Source organism: Melozone crissalis, unplaced genomic scaffold, assembly GCF_028551555.1.
Source record: "Melozone crissalis strain CALT ecotype California unplaced genomic scaffold, PUWL_Pcris_2 ptg000057l_1, whole genome shotgun sequence".
Lineage (NCBI taxonomy): Eukaryota > Metazoa > Chordata > Aves > Passeriformes > Passerellidae > Melozone > Melozone crissalis.
The window spans coordinates 1,971,026-1,993,726 of NW_026535835.1; the positions used below are offsets into that span (position 1 = coordinate 1,971,026).

The 22,701-nt window shown below is 51.2% G+C and overlaps 1 protein-coding gene across 1 annotated transcript in view; it reads right to left on the minus strand.

Moving 5' to 3' along the window:
- Positions 1-22,701, minus strand: part of GALNT17 (polypeptide N-acetylgalactosaminyltransferase 17) — a 245,160-nt gene that overhangs the window by 159,148 nt on the left and 63,311 nt on the right. The window contains exon 3 of the mRNA XM_054287051.1: positions 909-1,075. Within this exon, the coding sequence (XP_054143026.1) occupies positions 909-1,075 (167 nt within the window). The remainder of the gene's footprint in view (positions 1-908; positions 1,076-22,701) is intronic.

Genomic DNA, 22,701 nt, shown 5'->3' on the forward strand with positions numbered 1-22,701 from the left:
CACCCTGCTCCCTGCCCTGCTCTTCCCTCCAATCACACCATCCATGGCACTCCTGCATTCATTTTTTTTCAAATAACATTAAAAGGATGAAGACACAGCACAACTGAAGAAGGCAGTAAACAAAGTCACTTAACTATACGCTGTCCTTCACAAGGATTTTAACTGCCCTGATTGGATATTGGAAGGAAACAAAAGAAGATTCTTGGAAGAATTTGAGTCTGAAAATGCTCCCTGCAGTTCTGTGTTATCAAAAGGCAGAAGGGAAGGAATGACAAAAGTGACTGAGAGCAGGTTGAACCAAAGGACACTTGTGTGTAATGTGGGAAACCAGACATCCCCTCCAGGCTGTGGCAGGGCCTGACTGGACAGGTGAGCTGGGATTATTTCCTCCTCTTCATCTTTCCTGTTCCAGAACTCAGGGAACGAGGGTCCCTGCAGAGCACCAGCCATCTATAAAGCCTGGGATGATATTTTCCAGCAGGAAAACCAAGGCACACACAGAGGAAACATCTCAGTTAACGCCCCTGGGAGGTGCCAGAGCAGAAATCCCTCTGGGCTCCAGGCTCTTGTCCTGGCGAATACTTAGGGGTGCATATCTGCAACAACCAAAGTTATTATCAGAAACAAGAACACCCTGAAACCAGAGCTCCTGGATGGTACTGAAAGGAAAGGTCAGATGGCTCTCTGCTTTCCTTCACCCTCCAGCTCCCAGCTACATTTTCAAACCACAGCTCTCTCAGACTTAACGGTGCTTTGACCCCATTCCTCACCAGAGAAGCTGCAGAGAGCTTTGTGCCAGCAGCACACCCACCCCCTCACCCCACGTGCCCTTCTCCAGGAACCCTCCAGGAGATTCCTGACCAAACCCAGCCCCTGCTGGTGCAGCTGGAGCTGCCAGTGCTGCTCACCCTCGTCGCTGTTGTCGTCCACCAGGATGATCTCCTTGAGCAGGTGTGCGGGTGTGTGGTTGACGGCACTGTGCACCGAGCGCAGGATCACCGACAGCGCCTCGTTCACAAAGATGAAGATGATGGAGATCTGGGGTAGGTCCTTCCCGTATTTCAGCTCTTTGCACCTGCAGCACAAAGGGCACAGGGGTCAGCAGAGCTCACAGGGCAGCAGTTCCAGCCAGGCTGATGGCAAATCCCAGGGTACCACCTCCCAGCTGTGCACAGCCAGGGATCCCCAGTGCCAATCCAGCCTCGAGTCGCTGCTGCTGGGGAGAGAGCACAGCAAAGCAGAGCAGCCCCAGGCACATCCAGAGCCCATCCTGTCACAGACATCTTTTATGAAAATCCTTTCCTTAAGATTTTGCCTCCTGAGAAGCTGGGAGGCCTCAAGAACAAAATGTAAACAATGATTATCTGCTGCTGTGGAATGCAACAGGTGCATCTGTGATTGGCCCATGTTGGTTGTTTCTAATTAATGGCCAATCACAGTCAGCTGGCTTGGACAGAGTCCAAGCCTCAAACCTTTGTTATCATTCTTCACTATTCTATTCTTAGCCAGCCTTCTGATGAAATCCTTTCTTCTATTCTTTTAATATAGTTTTAATGTAATATATATAATAAAATAATAAATCAAGTCTTCTGAAACATGGAGTCAGATCCTCATCTCTTCCCTCGACCTGAAACCCCTGTGAACACCATCACACCCACCCCAGCTGTGTGTGTGGGCAGATAAGCAAGAGTGGCCTCCAGAACACAGCAAATGCCTCCAGCACTTCAAGGGAAACTCCCCAGTCCCACTCTGCCCCAAGATTTACAGGTGCTCAGAAACAAGCCTTGTTCTTAAACAGCACTTGGGAATTTTCCTCCCATTTGCTTTGGAAAGAAATGAACACAAAAGGAGCCTTGGTTAAATAGTCTCAATAAATGTTTTTGCTCTCCCAGCAGATACTCCTGAGCACACTCCTGCCTCTGAAGCAGTGCTGTGACACGCTGTCTTTGCTTTCCACAGCCAGGATAGTCAAACCCAAACCCTTGTGATCACCTCCCCGGTTTCAGGAATCATTCCTTTACTCGGGCAGGGTTTGGGGCTGGGTCTCTGCTCACACAGACTTCAGAGCAGGACAAAAGCAGGAGCTCCCCGGTTTGCACCAACACCAACCCTGGCAAGCAGCAGGTCCGTGTTCCATGGACACAGCAGAGCTGGGACATCCATGGAGCAGGGCTGGGGCAGCTCTGAGGGAAGGGGTGCTCCAGGTGAGCCCCAGCTCTCCAGGGAGCACAGAGACACTGATGTTGTTTCCCTGCCACGTTTCATCTCAACTAGACACCTCCTCTTAACAGAGCAACTGTGGAAAGCAAACAGGAGATCTTAATCCACTTCCAACAATTTAATTCAACTCTCCAGCTGCCCCTACAATAAATCCAGGTGGGGCAAGGACAGAAGGAGCCTGCCCACGCCCTCCCCACATCCCTCACAGATTAGACAGAGAACACAACCACCCAACACCGCAACACAACCCCAACACTGCAACGCAACCCCAACACTACAATGAGTGTGCACGGAGCAACCCTGCCCAGATAAGCAGAGAAAGACCAAAGGCAGAGTGACATCCCAGCAGCTCCTCACTCTCCAGCAATGCCTCTGCATTTAATTGTCCTGGGTGTTTCTTAGGCAACAGCAGGCGTTCTTCAGACTCCAGAATGAGACTTGGAGACAAAGATTTCCACAGAAACAGAGTTTTCTCTATGGATCTTCTTTGGTTAAACAAGTTTGCTGCGTGACAACACGGTTGTGTTTCTTGATTTAATTATTGCCTACCCTACAGCAAGCCAAGAGCTCGACAGAAGGGAACCAAGCACTGAAAAGGATATTCCAAAGGGAAAATCTTTCTTTAAAATGGATGAAAGAACGGTCATGATGGGGCAAAGTGACAAGTGACCCTGAAATCCTGCCAAGAAAGTCAAACTAAACGGACTCAGACATTAAAAACAGGTTTTGGTTGATGTTGATACCTGCTCTGGTGAAGCCAAGGCTGTCACAGGAGCAGGAATGTTTCCTTTTAATCATTGCTCACCTCTGGGCAGCCTTCCCCCAAGGAATGCTGCAGGGGATAAAGAGCTCCGCCTGTGATCAAAGAGCTCTGGAGGCAAATCCAAACCCAGCTCTTTGAGGCTCATCTCCTGCTCATTGGCATTCTCCCTGCACCCCTCCTACCAGGGCTCTACCTCCCCAACACCAGGACAGATGGACAAGGATGCAGGGAGAGGAGATGAGCCTGGGAGGGAGGGAGGGAGGGAGGAGTGGGAAAGGCCAGCCCACCCTGCTGGGGCACAAAGCTCCAGTGCTCCAGAGGCAGGAGAGGCTTTGCACCAATGCCCTGCTCTGGTGGCTTTGGCTCCCACCCCAGAGCTGGGAAAGCAGCAATTTTAAACCAAATTAACACCAAGGTTGTTGTGTTCCTCCCACGGGGTCCCTTCAGTGCTGGTGCCAAAAGCTGAGGGGTGAGGGATGCTCTGCCACAGCCTGCAGCTCCACGAGGCTTCTTTATACCAGCAAATATCTCTGCAAGTGTGCAGGAAAACACTGGAGCTGTCCTGGGAAGGGAGGGGAAAAGGGCAGAGCAATGTTTGAGCTAAAACATCACTGGGAAGGCCAGGGAGAAGCTGCAGGAAACTGGGAATGGTGAGGGCACCTGCTGGGGAGTGCTGGGCTTTGGCTTGTTGGGTGGTTTGGGCTTTTTCTTTGAAATGTTTTCCATAGAAAAGGGGCTGATCTGGATGCTTTATCCTTAAGCCCCTGTGCAGGCAGAGGCACAGGTGTGACTGCCTCACTGGGGAACACTCAGACCCTGCAGTGGGGACTCACAGGAACAGCTGAGGCTGCCCATGAATGCAGCCCCCACAGCTCCCTCCTCACCCGCACCCCCAGGAACAGCACCCTGCCCACTGAGAGGCTGCCTTTGCTGCAAGGGTGGGTGGGCACAACGTGGGAAATCCCTGCTGCCTTCAGAACTTCAATGAGAACACAGAGGAGCAGCACAGAGAACCCAGCACTGACCCCAGGCCCCAGCTCCAGGGGCTCAGGGAGAGTCCCAGGCAATGCATTAAGCCTCAGCTGAGACTCCTGACACCCTCTGCCCACAGTCATCCCCTCAGCCCTTGCTTGTGTGCCAGCCAAGGCCCTGGAATTCAGATCCCAGGCCAAAATACTCCAAAATTCAGTGAGACCTTAGAGTCTCTTCCAGTGCCTAAAGGGGGCCCACAGGAAAGCTGGAGAGAGAATTTTTGCAAAGACAAGCAGTGACAGGAAAAGGGGGAATGGTTTTAAGCTCAAAGAGAGTCATATTGGGAATCAGGAATTGTTCCCTGTGAGGGTGGGCAGGCCCTGGCACAGGGTGCCCAGAGCAGCTGGGGCTGCCCCTGGATCCCTGGCAGTGCCCAAGGCCAGGCTGGACATTGGGAGCAGCCTGGGACAGTGGGAAGTTTCCCTGAGACAGTGGCAGTTGTCCCTCCCTGGGACAAGAAGGGCTTTAAGAACCCTACAACCCAAAGCAGTTTGGATTCTGTGAATCTCAGGTTTCTAACACCCAGCTCGTGCTGTATGTGGCCAGCCCAAAGCAAGTCTCATTCTAGAAAGTTGAATGCTCAGGGGAGCACTCCCTACACTTGAAAACTTCTCCATTTTAATTAAATCCAAGGGTCAGCCCACCACAACACATTTCAGTGTCAGTGATTAGCTACCCAGCTGAAGCCCAGCCCATCATTAGATGTGGAATTTAGCCCACATTCCTCATTCCATCATCCCAAAGGCTGCCTCAGAAAGTTCTCCCTGCCCATGGAGCAGGTGCTCTCCATGCTCCTGCACATCTCCAGGTGGCCCCAGGGCAGAGGTCCTGCCACACCTGCAGGACACAGGTGGGGAGGCCACTGGACCAACAGGGAAAGAGCTCACATGTTGGCAGTCCAGGGAAAACCCCTCAAGGGATAACCACCATTGTCAGGGTGAGGAAAAAGGCCTCTCCCATCATGCCTTGCTGACATGCAGATTCCATGTATCCCATTGGCCCTTCCCCCTGGCTCCACCCCTGTGCCCTCAGCCCATTGGCCTTGGTGCTCTGCCCCACCCCTCACGATCCCCATATAAATCCTGCTTTCCCAACTGAGGGGCTCTTTGTTCCTGGGTCCTTTTGGGGAAGAAGCTCAATGAAGGCTCTCCTTGGAACCCCACACACAGACCCCTTGTTCTGCATCTCCTGGGTTCCAGAAGAGCTGAAATCACTCAGGGTCAGCACAGACCTGCCTGTGCCCCCCAGCTGTCTTCTTCATGAAGGTCCCAGCACGCTGAACAGCACCCACCACGACACAGAGGCACTGAGCCAGTCTGCAACAGGTCCTGACAGGAGAAAACTGAGGGAGGCTGCAGGGGATCCCTCCCCATCCCTGCTTTATACATGGGAAACACCCCCTGAGCACAGAGCACCTGCCAGCATCTGGAAATGAATCAGGACAGGTCACACAATTACATTTTGTCCCACTAAATCCTGCTCTCTGCAATTAAACTCAGGCTGGCACCTGCTTGGAGGATTTATACTGAAATATCGTGGATCAGTAGTGGAAAGAAAGAGCCGCCTCACAGTTTTGTCTCTCCTTTACATCAATGAGGTATCAAAGAGGCATTTTATGTCCCATTAAATCATGCTTGAATATGTTTCATTAAATCATGCTCACAAAACTCTCCAAGTCTGAGGAGGCTGGGGAAAAACTCCCCATGTTCAGCACTGGGTTTAATGTAAGGACCTTGCTGAGGTCTCATTGAGAAATGTTCTTGGCCTCCAACAGAGGGGAAAAAAGGGGTTTTCTCTGTATTGGTCCAAGGCTCAGGCATGAAGTGAGGGAGAGGTGTAGGAGGAGATCAGGGAAAGGTTCTTCCCCCAGAGGGTGCTGGCACTGCCCAGGCTGCCCAGGGAATGGGCACAGCCCTGAGGCTGCCAGAGCTCCAGGAGCTCCAGGGATGCCCAGGCTGGGATTGTTGGGGTGTCTGTGCAGGGCCAGGAGCTGGACTGGGTGATCCTTGGGGTTCCTTCCAGCTCAGGACATTCCAGGACATCTTTTCTCATTTTAGAACAGACTGAGGACCTGAGGACTGACAGCAGCCCCTGCATAAAACAACTCCCACCATCCTCCCCAGCCCCTCCTGCAGGGACACAGGACCCGGGTGGGTGCAGAGGTGACACAACTCCTGCCCAGGCTCCCCAGGGAATGGTCCCGGCCCTGAGGCTGCCAGAGCTCCAGGAGTGTTTGGACACTGCTCCCAGGGATGCCCAGGCTGGGATTGTTGGGGTGTCTGAGCACGGGCAGGGCTGCACTGGCTGATTTTGCTCCTTGCTTCAAGACAGACCCTGAGGGGCTGGAGTTTGTCCAGGGAAGGGAATGGAGCTGGGAAGGGTCTGGAGCCCCAGGAGGGGCTGAGGGAGCTGGGCAGGGGCTCAGCCTGGAGCAAAGGAGGCTCAGGGGGCCCTTGTGGCTCTGCACAGCTCCTGACAGGAGGGGACAGCCAGGGGAACAGGGACAGGAGCAGAGGGAACGGCCTCAGGCTGGGCCAGGGCAGCTCAGGGGGGACAGCAGCAGGAATTTCCCCATGGAAAGGGGGCTCAGCACTGCCAGGGGCTGCCCAGGGAGGTTTGGAGTGCCCATCCCTGGGGGTGCTGGGGGTGACACAACTCCTGCCCTGTGGCCACCACCACCTTTACTGGCTCCCAGATCTTTATTCTACATAAAGCCCAAGCCTGCAAACATGAGAACCTGCAAGGAAACCCACAAAACAAATGTATTTAGAGAGAACATCTTTTCACCGGTTTATGTAAGAAAGCATCCCAAAACAAAGGAAGGCTGACAAGGGGAGCTGGGGAAAGAGGAAGCAGGGCTGAGTTTCTGCTGAACAGCTTGGCACACATCAGGCTGGATTAATCAAGTCAGCCAAATTCAGAAGACAAAAAGCATAAACCCCAGCTCTGCTCCAACTCGTGTTTGCCTGCTGCAGAGCCTGCTTTGAATCCTCTGCTCGTTTGTTTTCTGCTCAGCACACAGCTGTAAATCCACTCTTCAGAGCAGGCAGTGAGATTAGGATGTTTATTGTCTGTCTCAGTAACAGAAAAGGGATATCCCAGCATTTACTGCCTCATGATCCCTCCGCAGAAAAATCACCTGGAATCACAACAAACACTCCAGGAGCACAGAGAGGCCACAAAGTGGCAGCTAACATTTACAAAGCACCTCTTGCTGCCCGGTGATTTAACAAGATCCATTCTACCACTCAATTAACACCTCTCACCTGGGGCACAAAGCCATTTCCATCAAGCACCCGGAACTGCCCTGTCTGGCATCAGCCAAACCCCAATGGTTTCTACACCTTCCCTTCCCAATATAACCCATTGATCAGCACCAAGAAATGCAGATAAAGGGCAGCCTGGAGTGTGGACTGTTCCTAGACAACAGAGACACTGCTTGGCTTCAGGGATTCTCCACTCCTCGGCCTTCAGATGAGGGATGGGGACTCCCCCACTGCCCTGGGCAGCCCCTTCCCATGCCTGACCCCCCTTTCAGTGAGAAATTTCCTCCATATCCAATCTAAACCTCCCCAGGCCCAGGCTGAGGCTGTTCCCTCTCCTCCTGTTGCTGTTCCCTGGGAGCAGAGCCACAACAACTGTCCATCCCTCAGAGCCAGGGCACAAAGGACACCCTGTGCAGTGCCCACACGGGCTGGAACAGGAGCCACTCAGGGTGGGCAGGCCCTGCTCTGCTTTGGGAAACACACCCAGCAGAAAAGGTCAGTAAAATAACAGCAGGGAAAGAGCAGCTCTGCGGAACACACAGTCCCTTGGCCTGCCTGGTGCCTGGCACAGGGAGGGATGGCAGCACCTGGAGCTGTGCTGTGCCATTGGGAGCAGGGTCAGGAGTGGGAGCTTCTCACAGACATCTTTTATGGAAAATCCTTTCCTTAGGATTTTTCCTCCTGAGAAGCTGGGAGGCCTCAGGAACAAAATGCAAACAATGATTATCTGCTGCTGTGGAATGCAACAGGTGCATCTGGGATTGGGCTCATGTGGTTGTTTCTAATTAATGGCTAATCACAGTCAGCTGGCTTGGACAGAGCCGAGCCACAAACCTTTGTTATCATTCTTTGCTATTCTATTCTTAGCTTAGCCAGCCTTCTGATGAAATCCTTTCTTCTATTCTTTTAATATAGTTTTAATGTAATATATATCATAAAATAATAAATCAAGCTTTCTGAAACACGGAGTCAGGTCCTCATCTCTTCCCTCAACCTGAGACCCCTGTGAACACCAGCACAGGAGCTGCTCTGTGCTGCTCAGGGGTGTCTGAGGAGAAGAGTCTGTGCCCAGACTCACTGATGATCTGGGTTCTATTTCATAGCTGCAGCACCATCAGCTCTGATGCTGCACCATCCCTCATCTTCCCAGGGATGCCCCCAGGGCTGTTCAGGACACAGAACATGTCCCCCAGAGCATGAAGGGGACATCTCTACCTGTCCTTCTGAAATGCCACCAGCAGCAACCACCATGGAGAGGGCTGAACCCGCAGGTCTGCAGAACACCCATGGATTGTTGCAGAACCCCAGGCCTGCAAAACACCTATGTTGGGGTTCTGTGTACCCAGGTGTGCAGAACACCCATGTTAGGGCTCTGTGCCCCCTAGGTGTGTGGGCATTTTTAGGGTTGTGTGCCCCCCAGCTCTGCAGATCAGCCATGGCTTTAGGGCTCTGTGCCCCCCAAGTCTGCAGAACACTCATGTTTAGGTCTCTGTGCCCCTCAGGTCTGCAAAACACCCATGTTTAGGGTTCTGTGCTGCTCCCTCAGCCTCTGGAGTTATTCCTACAGCTGCTGATGGGGTCCTGCTGCACCCCTGTCCAGCCCTGTGAGATCAGCCATCACAGCAGCACACAGGGACAGTCAGACACAGCAATCTGTGCCAGCTGGCACAAAATGGACCCAGATCACAGCCTCACTGAGTGGGGCTTGGCTGGAAGGGACCTTAAAGATCATCTCAGCCCATGCAGGTCCTGTGTGCCTGTGGGAGAATACAGGGCAGACAAAGGATGTGGTGGTTCTGATTATAAACAGCACACCTCTTTATAAAGCAGATCCTGATGATGGTTCTCCAAGATTTCCTCCTCTCCTCCATATCAGAGCACCGGATCTCCTCCCTCCTGCCCCCCCCACCTTTATTTCTAATTCTGAGCACCCAGGAGCTCCCCAGTCTAGATCCTGACTTATTAATGATTTCTCTTTTGGCCATCACACTAAATAAATCCAGCTAACGTGCTTATCAGGAGCTTATCCCCTCCTGACATTTCAGTCTTGTAGCAGGCTCAAGAGTGTGAATATTTAAACAGGCAAATATTCTTTTGATCAGCAGAATAAATGAATTGTTACTTCCTGTCTTTAAAAACACTGTGGACATTATAGAAGTGCTCAGTTCTGTTGGCACATCTTCCACAGGGCTGTGGAGCTGCTCCCATAAAACATGGCTCAGGAGCAGAGAGAGAGTTCCACTCACACATATTTAAATGCCTTTTTTACAATGAGCTGTGGAGCTGCCACATTAAAGCCAAGGGTGTGTGAGACACAGCTTGGTCACAATTAGTGCACAGGAACTGAAATTCTCCCCAGATTCCAGAGATTGCTGCTTCAGGAAAACATCATCTTCAATTGAAAGAGTCCCCACTGCATCTCTCAGTGCTGAGTTCCCAAAACTGAGAGAACTCCTCAGATGGGCGGTACCAGCAATGTCACCCCATTGCAGAGACAGAGGTCAGGACTGTCCCTGTGTGGTGCAGGAGCCCACAGTGTGTCCCTGGCACCTGGCACCAGGAATGCCATCCACTGTGCCCCTCATCAGCCCCAGCAGGACAAGGCAGGGCTGGCCACTGGATGACCAAGCTCCAGGGTCTCCTCATGGCCACATCTGGCCACATCTGGCCATCCAGAGCACAGCTGGGGGCTCCCAGTTTGACAGGTCCTCAGGAGAAGGAGGTTGCTGTTCCCTCAACCAAGGCAGGAGAGATTTAAACACAGGAGGTTGAGGTTATGATGCTCAGGGATGGAGGGTCAGCCCAAGGGGACAAGGGCTCAGCAGGGCTCAGGAGTGAAGGCTGCAGGTCCTGCTGCCTGGCTGGTGGCCTCTCTCTCCTCCCAGGCAAGGTAGATTGGGCAGGGAGGAAATTCAGGAGCATTTTTTTCTCTGTTTGTTCTAAAACAGTGCCCTGCAAACAGAGCTGAGCTCTGAATGATCTCCAGACAGGCATGGGGTGAAGGAGCAGCTTTGCAAGGGCTCTCTGCAGCATCTGACAGGGTCACAGCACAGGCAGCGGCACCTGAGCTCCCTGCCAGGAGGGGCCAGGCTGGGAGACAAAGTCAGCTCAGAGCCCATCACCCGTGCTGAGCAGGGCCGGGCAGGACAGGGCAGGGACAGACAGAAACCCTGACTGCTCCACAGGGACAGACAGACAAACAGGAGCCTTGGATGTGCTCCACAAGGACAGACAGACAGGAGCCCTGACTGCTCCACAGGGACAGACAGACAGGAGCCCTGACAAGGACAGACAGGATCCTGACTGCTCCACAGGGACAACACCCGCTCCTGGCCACTGGCAAGGGCTGGGTGCTCCCAGATGAAAGGCACGAATGTCAAACTGTGCATTGACAATAAAGTGTAAATTGACAGTAAGTAAGTTGTAAATTACCAGTGCATGTTCTGAGAGCCTCTGTTGGAGGCAGCTGCTGCTCTGTAGCTGCTCATGTAGGCACAGTCTGGACAAGGTAATTCACAGACATCTCCCCCCAGAACTCCCTTCAAGCTCAATGAAGTGACACTGCCACTGCCAAAGGACAGTTTGTTCCAGCCCTCCATCCCAGGTATAATTCTGTCAGGTATAACACACTGAAGCTGTTTTTGGGAAGGTGAAAATGCCTTCTTCCTCCCCTGATCAGAGGCAGCCCCAGGCTGAAGGTTCAGACCAACATCAGAGAGGGAAGGGAGCCCTTCATGCCCCAGCCGGGGACTCCAGGGTGACAATCCTGTGGGAATGCACAAAATCAGAGGGTTTTGGGAAAGCTGCAAAAGGCAGGCCTCAGAGACAGCAGAACTGTGATTAGAGCCAAGCAGCAGCCATGAGATTGGTCAGCAGGAAAATTATTTAAAAAGGAGAAAAGCAAGGATGTAGTGAGAGTCCTATGTATTGGATAAGTGGGGTCCCAGTTATTCTAAACGAACTACAGCTGTGAAGTCCTTAGTTGGGCAGCAGCTGTGGCTTGTGAAGATAACTGGGATAAAAGGGGTGGGCTGAGAGCCCTGGAGGAGCCCCTGTGAAGCCATGAGGAACTGCACAGCAGAGAAGATTGGCATGGTAGAAAACCAGCCAAGAAGGTATGGACTTTAAGAATATAATAACAAGAATATGGGACTCTAGAAATATGTGATAATAACAATAAGATATCAACAATTGGTGACCCCGATGTGATAAGGGGTGGGCTGAGAGCCCTGGAGGAACCCCTGTGAAGCCATGAGGAACTGTGCTACAGAGGAGAACTGCATGGTAGAAAACCAGCTAGAAGGTATGGACTTTAAGGATATCATAACAACAGTATGGGACTCTGGAAATATGAAATACAACAAGGTAACAACGCAAGGACAAATAGAACAATGGTCTGTGTATTAACACTTGTCTAGAATAACTGTCTAAGCTACAGGAAGTTTATCTAGTGAGATATTAGGAAGTTCTAAGCTTAGTAATGGAGCTCTGTGCATTGTGTTTTAAGGCTCACAAGCAGGTATTGTATTTGAAATAAGCAAGCATTGTTTAACCAAAGCTACCTGTTCTTACAGTGGTTGGATAGAACTACTGTCAATGTGCTTTTGCTTTGTGTGATTGGTCAAAAAACTTATAAAGTGAGTTGTGACATTGAGCTCTTGGTCTGCTGCCTGGGATGTGAGCTGGTAGCATCTTCCCATTGTCATAACCATGTAATGAGGCTGATGCTGAAAAATAAAACAGCTCAAGGCAGGTTCCCAGCAGTCCTGTCCTGTTGGTGATTTGTGCACAGACCCCAGCTGGTGATAAATCCCAGCTGCAAACATCCCAGCTGTGCTCAGGCAGGTTGAGATGGAACTGGCACTGCTGGAAACCTTCCTCTCAAATTGAAAATGCAATCCTTGGTGCAGAGCCTGAGGTAGGAGAGTTTTACTTGAACAGATCTCACAGGAACTCAGGAGTTTGACACCCTCAGGATGGACTTGGGACAATGAAGAAGAAAAGCGGCCAGCACTTGTGCTGGCTGGAACAAGGTGGAATGATGCCACTGCTGGAAGAGCTGGCATAAAAATGATGAACTTAAAAGACACAATGGACTTTTAGAGACAGCTCTTCTTCTTTGTGCTCACAGAGCCACGCTGCTGACGGCTTTATGGACTGGAAGATGGAGAGGTTTTTAAACCTTTCCCATTACGTACAGACATCGCTGGATAAGTTTGTTTAACCTCTGCCAGAACTGGATCAGCCTCAGCAGAGGGGTGTCACTGAGCCCTGTCTGCCAAATTCCTGCATGGGGAATGTCACACAGGGAGGACTCTGCCATCCCAGCAAATGTCACACAAGCAGACATCCTGGAGCTGTCTCCAGAGAGAGCTCTGCCATGCCCAAATCCCACAACTGGCACCAGAGAGAGCTCTACCATCCCCAAATCCCAGAACTAGCACCTGGGAGAGCTCTGCCATCCCAAAATCCTGGAGCTGTCTCCAGAGAGAGTTCTGCCATGCCAAAATCCTGGAGCTGTCTCCAGAGAGAGTTCTGCCATGCCAAAATCCTGGAGCTGTCTCCAGAGAGAGTTCTGCCATGCCAAAATCCTGGAGCTGTCTCCAGAGAGAGTTCTGCCATGCCAAAATCCTGGAGCTGTCTCTGCAGAGAGCTCTGCCATCCCAACATCCCAGAGCTGGCACCAGAGAGGGCTCTGCCATGCCCAAATCCCACAACTGGCACCTGGGAGAGCTCTGCCATCCCAAAATCTCAGAACTGGAACCTGGGAGAGCTCTGCCATCCCAAAATCTTGGAGCTGTCTCTGGAGAGAGCTCTGCCATCCCAAAATCCCAGAACTTGCACCAGGGAGGGCTCTGCCATCCCAAAATGTCAGAACTGGCACCACCAGAGCCCAGCCCAGGCTGCTCACCAGGGCACACTGACACTCTGGTGAGACATTTGCGCTGCTGTGGGTGGAAAAGAATAAAAATGAGTCCCAAGCACCATCAAAAGGGTGAAAAGCAGCAGATGGGGCTGATTGAGATCTGCCTTTCCCCCAGATTCCAGTGTCAGGTACAGTTAACTGAATGCAATGAACTGACCATAAATACTGGTGCCCCTTCATGCAGGGGACATTGAGGGTGGAGAATTAAAGCAAAGACCACACACAAAGTGCCAGAAGTTTCCAAAGTGCCACAAGCTTCCCTTTATTCCACAGAGGAAGCTCCACACCAGCCCTGCTGTTCTGTGGAGAGATTTGCTCCTCTGTGGTTTTTCTGCTGTCCTAGGTGACACATCCCCCTCTGCCACACAAAATACACAACTGGGGGACACAGGTGACCAGCTCAGAGCCCCAGCACACAAAGGCACCCAGTTTAACCCAGTGTAGAACTGCAGCACCATGAAACACCTTACAGCAGGGAGGGAGGGATCCAACCAACACAGCCAGTCAAAGAAAAGCTGAATTATCACAAGGTTAAGAAAAAAACCATCACTAATAAAAATACTCCAACTTCTCCCTGTCCCCTCATAAAACCCCAAGCCAAAACACAATCAGTTTTTAGGGACAGGCTGGAGATGCCCCACAAATGGCGTTTCACATCCTTTTTGTTGCGCCTGCCTCCTCCTGCAGAGACCCAAAGGGCAGCAGCCACAGCTCTCTGCCCCAGAACCTTCCAGAGCCACTCCAGCCCAGGGACCAGGATTTGGGGCTGGAGATTTGTTTGCTACCACCCCAGAGATGCTGACAGAGCATCTAAAGCCTGCCACAGTGACACACTCCTCTGTCACCCTGGCAGCAGCCCTCAGAGGAGCCAGCAGTGGCACTGAATGTACCCTGGGTGTGTCTGGGGAGCACTGGCCATGGATGTGGCACATGGGGACATGGTGGTGGCCTTGGCCGTGCTGGGCTCGATGGTCCTGGGCAGCTTCTCCAACCTAAATAATTCCATAACACACTTGAGAAAACACAGCAAACTCATATCAAAATATGTGCAGAGGTACACAATGAACTTTAAAGGCTTAAATATGATTTCTGATGAGCTCAACTCCACATCTTGGGATATCCCAGGACATCCCTGTCACCTACACACCCCAGAGGTTTGCATGCACACCTGAAAAGTGGGGAATTCTGGACTCCTTGTCTCTTATCCTCACCTTACCAAGGCCATTGGACTTTCACCTGCTTTTCACCAGCCCTAACACCAAAGCTCTCCCCACCTGCACAGCCAGACACATCCAGACACACCTGTCTCAAACATCTTTTCATGAAAATCCTTTCCTTAGGATTTTTCTTCCTGAGAAGCTGACAGGCTTCAGGAACAAAATGTAAAGATTGATTATCTGCTGCTGTGGGATGCAACAGGTGCATCTGGGATTGGTCTCATGTGGTTGTTTCTAATTAATGGCCAATCACAGTCAGCTGCCTCCCAGAGAGTCTGGGACAGCTGCCTTTGCTATCATTCTTGCTGATTCTATTCTATTCTCTTTCTATTCTTAGCCAGCCTTCTAAGATGAAACCTTTTCTTCTATTCTTTTAGTATAGTTTTAATATAATATATATAATAAAATATTAAATCAAGCCTTCTGAAATATGGAGTCAGATCCTCATCTCTTCCTACAACCTCAGACCCCTGTGAACACCATCACACACACCCAGGGCTTGGCTTTGCTGCCTGCAGCTCCTCAGGTTCCCTCTGGCCCACAGCAAACCCCCAGAACTCAGCAGCTGAAGGCCTGGGAGGTAAATCCTGATGCATCCATGGGGCCCTGAAGGGATTGAATGATTTCCCCATGGCTGGGCTGCAAAGCTCCGTGGCTGAAGGACAGAATGTTGTAAATCCACTGCAAGTTCTGCTGTGCCAGCACAGGCAGGTTCAAGCTCCCTGCATCCCTTAATCCACAGGCACTGCTGCCCAGCTCTGCCCTAACATCTGTGCTGCTTCCTGCCTGGAAACCTCAGTGGCAGAGGGGAAACCTGCTGGGTTTGTCCTTCTGGTGACAGACAGCTCCACAAATGGAACCCACTGGTACCAAACAAGCTGCATTTGTGCTGTCCTCTGAAATAAAGCTTCACCAGGAAATGAATTGATCTCCATTTGGCCTTTGTAAAGATTATGAGCAGGCTTTAAAGAAGGCAAATGCTCAGCCTGCTATTCATTCTGCCACTTCCTCATCATGCTCCATTCATTAATTGCTTATTCTGCTTTGGATTTTGCTGATTCAGTGCACATGTCTGCTTGCAAAAGGGACTGCCAACATTAAATCTATTGTGTCTATCCTGTGATGTACATTTTTTGTGACCCAAGCATCTTAATACACCTAATGCTGTCTGGTACAGTTCACTGTTTACAGATCCAGGTTCTCAAACTATTTCTGACCACAAAGCCCTGAAACTTCCTCACATTTCTCCAGGAAACTCGATTTTAAAGCACCTACTTTATTCCCAGTAATTCTTCTTCAGAAATGTTCAGTTCTGTTTTAGAATTACTGTCTCAAAAATAGGCATTACAATTCAGGGACATACAGATATTTCTAAAGGCACATTACTTGGCAAGTCCTAAGAAGAAATCATCTGCAAAGTTGTAAAAAACAGAATGCAGAGAATGGAATTTACTCTGGTGAGAGGCTCTTGTAATAAAGTTATTAGGCTCAGACAGATCTAAGGGAGATAAAAGCCAGAGCAATTCCGAGTGTCACATCCACTTACCCAGCTCTGCCCATGCCCAGCCCTTTCACACACACACACAATAAGTCATTGAGACCTCCTTGCTCTTGGATTTTCCTGCTGGAAAAGTGCACAAATGGCTGCAAGAGCAAGGCTGTCAAACAAAACAGCAGAGCCTGACTCCCCTTCTGCCTGCTCTGGCTGGGCATGTGCTGGTTTGGAACAGGAAAGCTCTGGGCAGTCCAGGGGAGCAGGCTGGTGGCACAAACAAACACACAAGCCCTGATTTCCTTGGAAGCCAACTGGAGAGAAGTGTATCCAAAGCTTAAATTGCTTCATTCATTCTCATAAGCACAGTTTGGGCAGAAGTATTTATGATAACACAGGTATTTTTCAGCAGAGGAGTTCCGAGGAGCACAAAAGCAAGTTGTTAAATTACACTAATCCCATCCTCTGCCAAAAGTGATCATTTAATACTTGTGTTTACATTAGGAACTGGTTTATAGCACACTCCTGCCACAGAAGCCTTCCCTGGAGCACCATGTTCCCACCTTACAAGAACAGGTAATAACTCTGCAGTCAGGAAGGGAAAATTGACAATTAGTGGAAGGCATGGCATTAAGAACCCCGAGGTGCAGTGCTATAAATCCGTGGTCACAGCGTTTGCAGGTGACACTGAGCAGCAAAATGGAAATAAGAGACTCTCTAACAGACACTAAACAACTCCAGCTGCTTTCCCCAAAGCATTTTCTTCCCAACTGGGTTTAAAGGAGATATTGGGACTTCAAGCACCAAAGGCTTCTGACACACTCCTGACCCCACACAAGTCACCAGTCACCTCTGCTTCAAAAGGGAAAAGTTGTCCTGTGTCCCCATCTAAATCCATGCACCACAAACCCCTAAAATTTCCACAGAGAGTCTGGCAGCCCCAGTTCTGGGGGAGCCAGCCCCAGCTGCCTGTGTGGCCAAGGAACCAGGCTGCTCCTACAGGTCACAGGAATGGGCTGAAATAATAACCAACAAATGTAAAGCACAGCTGGAAAAGTCTGCTTTTAGAGCTTTTACTTGCCCAGTTCTAAAGAAAAAGCATTGCTGGAAGTCAGGAGCAGCATGTCCAAACACACTGAGGAATAAAGATCAATACTGGTATTTATTCCACAGCCTGCTGGTTTGTATTAGTGCTGGGGAAGCAATGGAGCAGCAAAGAGGCTTTTTCCTCTCTGCAAATCACCCCAAAGGCAGCAGAAGCTGCAGCCCCATCCCTGGAGGGCAGGAGGGGCACAGGGCACACAGAGCAGCAGCTCCTCAGAGCTCAGGGCCCTGGGGGTGCAGGAGAAATGAAAACCTGACTTTGAATGGAGCTGGTTTGGAATGATCTTCAGAGCAGGGAGGGACAGCCTGGGCACAGCCTCGAGTGACACCAGCAGGACCTCACTGGGCTGCAGCTCCTCCTGAGGGGCAGCTCTGATCCCTGCTCTGTGGGACAGGGACAGCTGGGGCTGTGCCAGGGCAGGCTCAGGCTGGATTTCAGTCAAGGTTCTTCCCCCAGAGGGTCCTGGCACTGCCCAGGCTGCCCAGGGAATGGGCACAGCCCCGAGGCTGCCAGAGCTCCAGGAGCTCCAGGGATGCCCAGGCTGGGATTGTTGGGGTGTCTGTGGAGGGCCAGGAGCTGGACTGGACTGGATAATCCTGTGGGTCCCTTCCAGTCAGGATATTCCAGGGTATCTTTTCTGACAGCAGCCCCTGCATAAAACAACTCCCACCATCCTCCCCAGCCCCTCCTGCAGGGACACAGGACCCGGGTGGGTGCAGAGGTGACACAACTCCTGCCCAGGCTCCCCAGGGAAAGGTCCCGGCCCTGAGGCTGCCAGAGCTCCAGGAGTGTTTGGACACTGCTCCCAGGGATGCCCAGGCTGGGATTGTTGGGGTGTCTGAGCACGGGCAGGGCTGCACTGGCTGATTTTGCTCCTTGCTTCAAGACAGACCCTGAGGGGCTGGAGTTTGTCCAGGGAAGGGAATGGAGCTGGGAAGGGTCTGGAGCCCCAGGAGGGGCTGAGGGAGCTGGGCAGGGGCTCAGCCTGGAGCAAAGGAGGCTCAGGGGGCCCTTGTGGCTCTGCACAGCTCCTGACAGGAGGGGACAGCCAGGGGAACAGGGACAGGAGCAGAGGGAACGGCCTCAGGCTGGGCCAGGGCAGCTCAGGGGGGACATCAGCAGGAATCTCCCCATGGAAAGGGGGCTCAGCACTGCCAGGGGATGCCCAGGGAGGTCTGGAGTGCCCATCCCTGGAGGTGCCCAGGGAAGGGCTGGAGGTGGCACTCAGAGCTCTGGGCTGGAGACAAGGTGGGGATGGGCACAGCTTGGACTGGATGGGCTGGGAGGGATTTTCCAGCCCCAGTGATTCTCATTCTCCTGAGCTGGGTCCCTTCCAGCTCAGGAGGTTTCCATGACTTTTTGCAGCCTGGCAGATTAAAACTGCCTGAAGCCACACAGAGATGGGAAAGATTGGGCAGGACAGAACAACACATGGACAGAAAATATCCAACAATCCATCCCCGAGCTGCAAATCTGCTCTGGCTTTGGTGACCCCTGTTCTGAGGCACAGCTCCTGCACGCCAGAGCTGTGACACTGATACTCACTGCTTGATTTCTCTACTTGCTCTCCCAGAAAATTTTCAGGTGGCACCTTTCCAAGTACTGGAAAATATTACTTTTCCTTTTTTTATGGCTGAAGCTATAAAAAGCCAAGGGCAGGAGTGTTTTTCATACAATGCTGGATCAAACCCACAACCATCTATGAGGAGAGAAGGTGCACAACCAATCCTGGCTTTCTCCTAGAGCTGTAAGGATCTTTTAATACACTCCCACATGCAATTCAAAGGGAATTTCATATCTGAAAAAGTAATTTTTTTGGTTCTTCCACTGTCTTGATTCCTCTCTAGTTTTCCCTTCAGTTATTTGATGAAGAAAAAGCCCTACATCCTGCCTCTTTTCCTGGCTGTTGTTTGGGTGTAGAACTGAAACAAACCAAAGCACTCTTTGCAGACTGTGGTAGCACATTGTGCATGCAAGAGAGAAGGAGCTCTTCTGACCTCCTTTGTTTGCAATAAGCAGCAATCACAACAAATAAACAGGCATGGAACTCTATTTCCCAGCAAATATCACTCTCATAATTCAAGTAGTTTGTTTTGTCTTCTTAAATGTTGTCCTTCTCTGCAGACTCACTTCATCAAGGCTGGCTGAGCAGCCCAGGGCAGGACACGAGTGACAGGCACATCAGCACAAATGTGAGCTCAGGAATGGCCCAGATCCTTGGGAAGCCATCCCTGAGCTCTCACACTGTGATATCTGCACATCTCTGACACTTCTGCCACAGCCAATACAGTCCTGTGGGCAGGGGGAAGGCAGGAAGCATTTGGTTTTGTTAAAGGGCAGGAAATGAGGTGAGGTGTATGGAGCAGTGACAGGGGCATCTCCTGCCCAGGCTGTGGCAGGGGTTGGGAAAGTCCCTCATTTCAGTGCCTTGGTCCCAGAGGAATCTGAGACAAGAGCACCTGCAAAGCCCAGGAGCTCAGTCAGTCCCACAGTGGAAGAGATTTCTGTATTTTCACAGGAAAATGAGTGTGATGGCACTGGAACCTTCCCTTCAGAGGGCACAGGCTGAGCCCCTGGCACAAACCATGGCCAGCGGGGGCTCTGCAGGAGATTTGGGATCCAGCACAAGAGATGGGAAGGCAGGAGGGCTCTCATGGGCGGAGACTCAATTACAGCCTCCAGGTGCATCCTCCTGGGCAGTGCTGATGTGTCTCAGTCACACCCACATCCATCACTATCCAGATATGCATTCTGCTGTGATTAAAAGCCCAAAATGGAATTCTTGGACCCTGCAACATCCCCTAAGTCTGGGGGAGGCTCTCCAGGGATGGGGAGAGACCCCAAGGGGAACAGGGGCTCCCTCCACCCCACAAAGTGCTCCAGCACCAGCAGGGACACACTGAGAGCCCACAGAGGCCACACAAAACCAGTTGAAATAAAAATTGATCACAACTTGATTTAGTTTCTTTAAGTTAAGCTGTCAAACAACAACCCAAAGTCTACCCAGAAGCCAAAGCTCTCCATCTTCTGCAGTGTATCCCCGAGAAAGGCTCAGCTTGCTGCTGCATGAGGTCCCTGGCAATAAAGCAGCCAAAGGCAGCTGGTGCTGCAATCCCACGGCAGCAGCTCCGGAATTAAACGGGTGATTCAGGCACTGAGAGCTGCAGGGATGGCTCTGACTCAGCCAAACGCCACGGGGACACTTACACCAGGCAGGGACATGGAACTGTTCCCTCTTCAGCAGCAGGTGATGGGGGCACCTCCCCACAGGGCAAACGCAGAGCAGGTGCTGTGAGAGCACAGCAGCGAATCGGGCTCCCAGCACCTCCAAACCTTCTCCATCAGAGGATCTCTGAAGGGTTTGGGTTAGAAGGGACCTCAAAGCTGATCCAGTGTCAGCCCTGCCATGGCAGGGACACCTCCCACTGTCCCAGGCTGCTCCAACCCCATCCAACCTGGCCCAGGGATCCAGGGGCAGCCACAGCCTCCCTGGGTACCCTGTTCCTGTATGTCTCCACCCTCACAGGCAGGAATTCCCTCCCAATATTCCATCCATCCCTGCCCTCTGGCATTTTTAAGCCATTCCCCCTCATCCTATCACTACATCCCCTTGTCCAAGTCCCTTTCCATGGATCTCCTGACCCCAAGGCAGGCAGGAGAAGGGGTTGTGTCTCCAGGCTGGGAACCCCTCAAAACCCATGAAAAATCAAACTCTGGTGGTTGCTTATCTCTTACACCATCTTTGCTCTCCACTTTAATACCTCGGGGCTCCCCTCCTGAGAACAGCTGTCAGGAGATTTGCAGCAGCAGGGATGTGTCATCTGCACCCAGTGATCCAATAGTCCTAACAATTGTGGGTATTATTTCTCTTAAATCTACCCCTTAATCCTATAATGCCATAAAATACCACTGAATCAGAGCTTAGCAGGATTCCAGAAAAGAACAGACTTTTAAAGAGATAATGAGAACTCCACATTTATGTTGGGTAGGATTGAAAGGAGAGAATGGGGGAGGCAGAATGTACCAGATGGGCAGATTATTTCATAGTTTCCCTTAATATGATTTCTTCAACCTGAAGCATCTGGTAATTCCACTATCAGAGATTAGATAGTGGATAAGATGGACAGGCAGGCTGATCTAACAAAGCAATTTTATTTTCTGGCTACACATAGGAGAGGTTCCCATTAAATCCTGTATCACAGGATACAACAGAGGTGCATAAAATGTTGTATCCAAGCAGGGAATGTTTGCAGGCCCTGGCATCCCATGTAAATATGCTTCACTTTCAATATAGAAAACAACACATCTCCCAAAGCCCCATCCTCCCCAGGCAGGCAGCGAGTGCTGGGAATGGATAAACAATAAAACTCACACAGCAGCCTTGTCCTTCAGAGGATTTTGCAGAAAATTGAGAAAATCTCTCCAGCTCATTTTTGTGAAGATTTGTGTAGAAATCCTGCAGGCTGCAGGCAGCACCTTGGGTACTTCCAATCTGGAAGCTGAGATTGTTTTCCAGAACATGCAGGAATCTCATCTTAAAGCCAAAAAAGCCAATCAAGCGTGATTAGGCATGTGTTCCCAGTGCCCTTCTCACTATGGCACTGCCTGGCAGCAGGTTCTGGAATAGCTCACCCCAAAACCCCAGTCCTGCCTGTTTTAGCCCAAGGAAGAGCTTTCCCAGCTGGAATCTGTGACTTGGCTCACTGCAAAGTCTCGTGCACAGCCAGCACAGCCTCTCCTGCTCAGGGTGAGGTCCAGCTGGGGCAGGCACAGCTCCTGCCTGGAACCAGCTCCACACAGCTCATCCCAGACCTCTGGGAATCGGCCCAGGACAGCCCCAAATCCCTCGGGGGGAACAGCAGGGAAGGGTTTCCACCTCCCAGCCCAGGGGAGCCGCAATGGGGAAAGGGGAAAGCAGAAAAGGGGAATGGGGAAGGGGAAGGAGGAGAGGGAAAATGGGAACAGGAAAGGGAAAAGGGAACAGGGAAGGGGAAAAAGGAGAGGGGAAAAGGGAACAGGAAAGGGGAAAGAAGAGAGGGGAAAGGGAACAGGGAAGGGGAAAGAGGAGAGGGGAAATGGGAACAGGGAAGGAGAAAGAGCGGAAGGGAAAAGGAAAGGGAAAAGAGGAGAGAGAAAAAGGGAACGGGAAAGGGGAAAGAGGAGAGGGAAAAAGGGAACAGGAAAGGGGAAAGAGAAGGGAAGAGGGAACAGGAAAGGGGAAAGAGGAGAGGGGAAATGGGAACAGGGAAGGGGAAAGAGGAGAAGGGAAAAGGAAAGGGAAAAGAGGAGAGAGAAAAAGGGAACGGGAAAGGGGAAAGAGAGGGAAAAAGGGAACAGGAAAGGGGAAAGAGAAGGGAAGAGGGAACAGGAAAGGGGAAAGAGGAGAGGGGAAATGGGAACAGGGAAGGGGAAAGAGGAGAAGGGAAAAGGAAAGGGAAAAAAGGAAACAGAAAGAAGGAAGGGGTGATGGGGAAGGAGAAGAGGGAGAAGAGGGAAGGGATAAGGGAAGTGGAATAGAAAAGGGGAGAGGGGGAAAAAGGGAAGGGGGAAAGGGGAGAGGAGAAAGAGGAAGGGGAAAAGGAAGGGGAAAGGGAAAGGAGAAAGGGAAAGGGGAAGGAAATAGCTCAACTAAAGCAAAGATGATAATCCAAACTACCAGAAAGTGACACCACAATTCCCC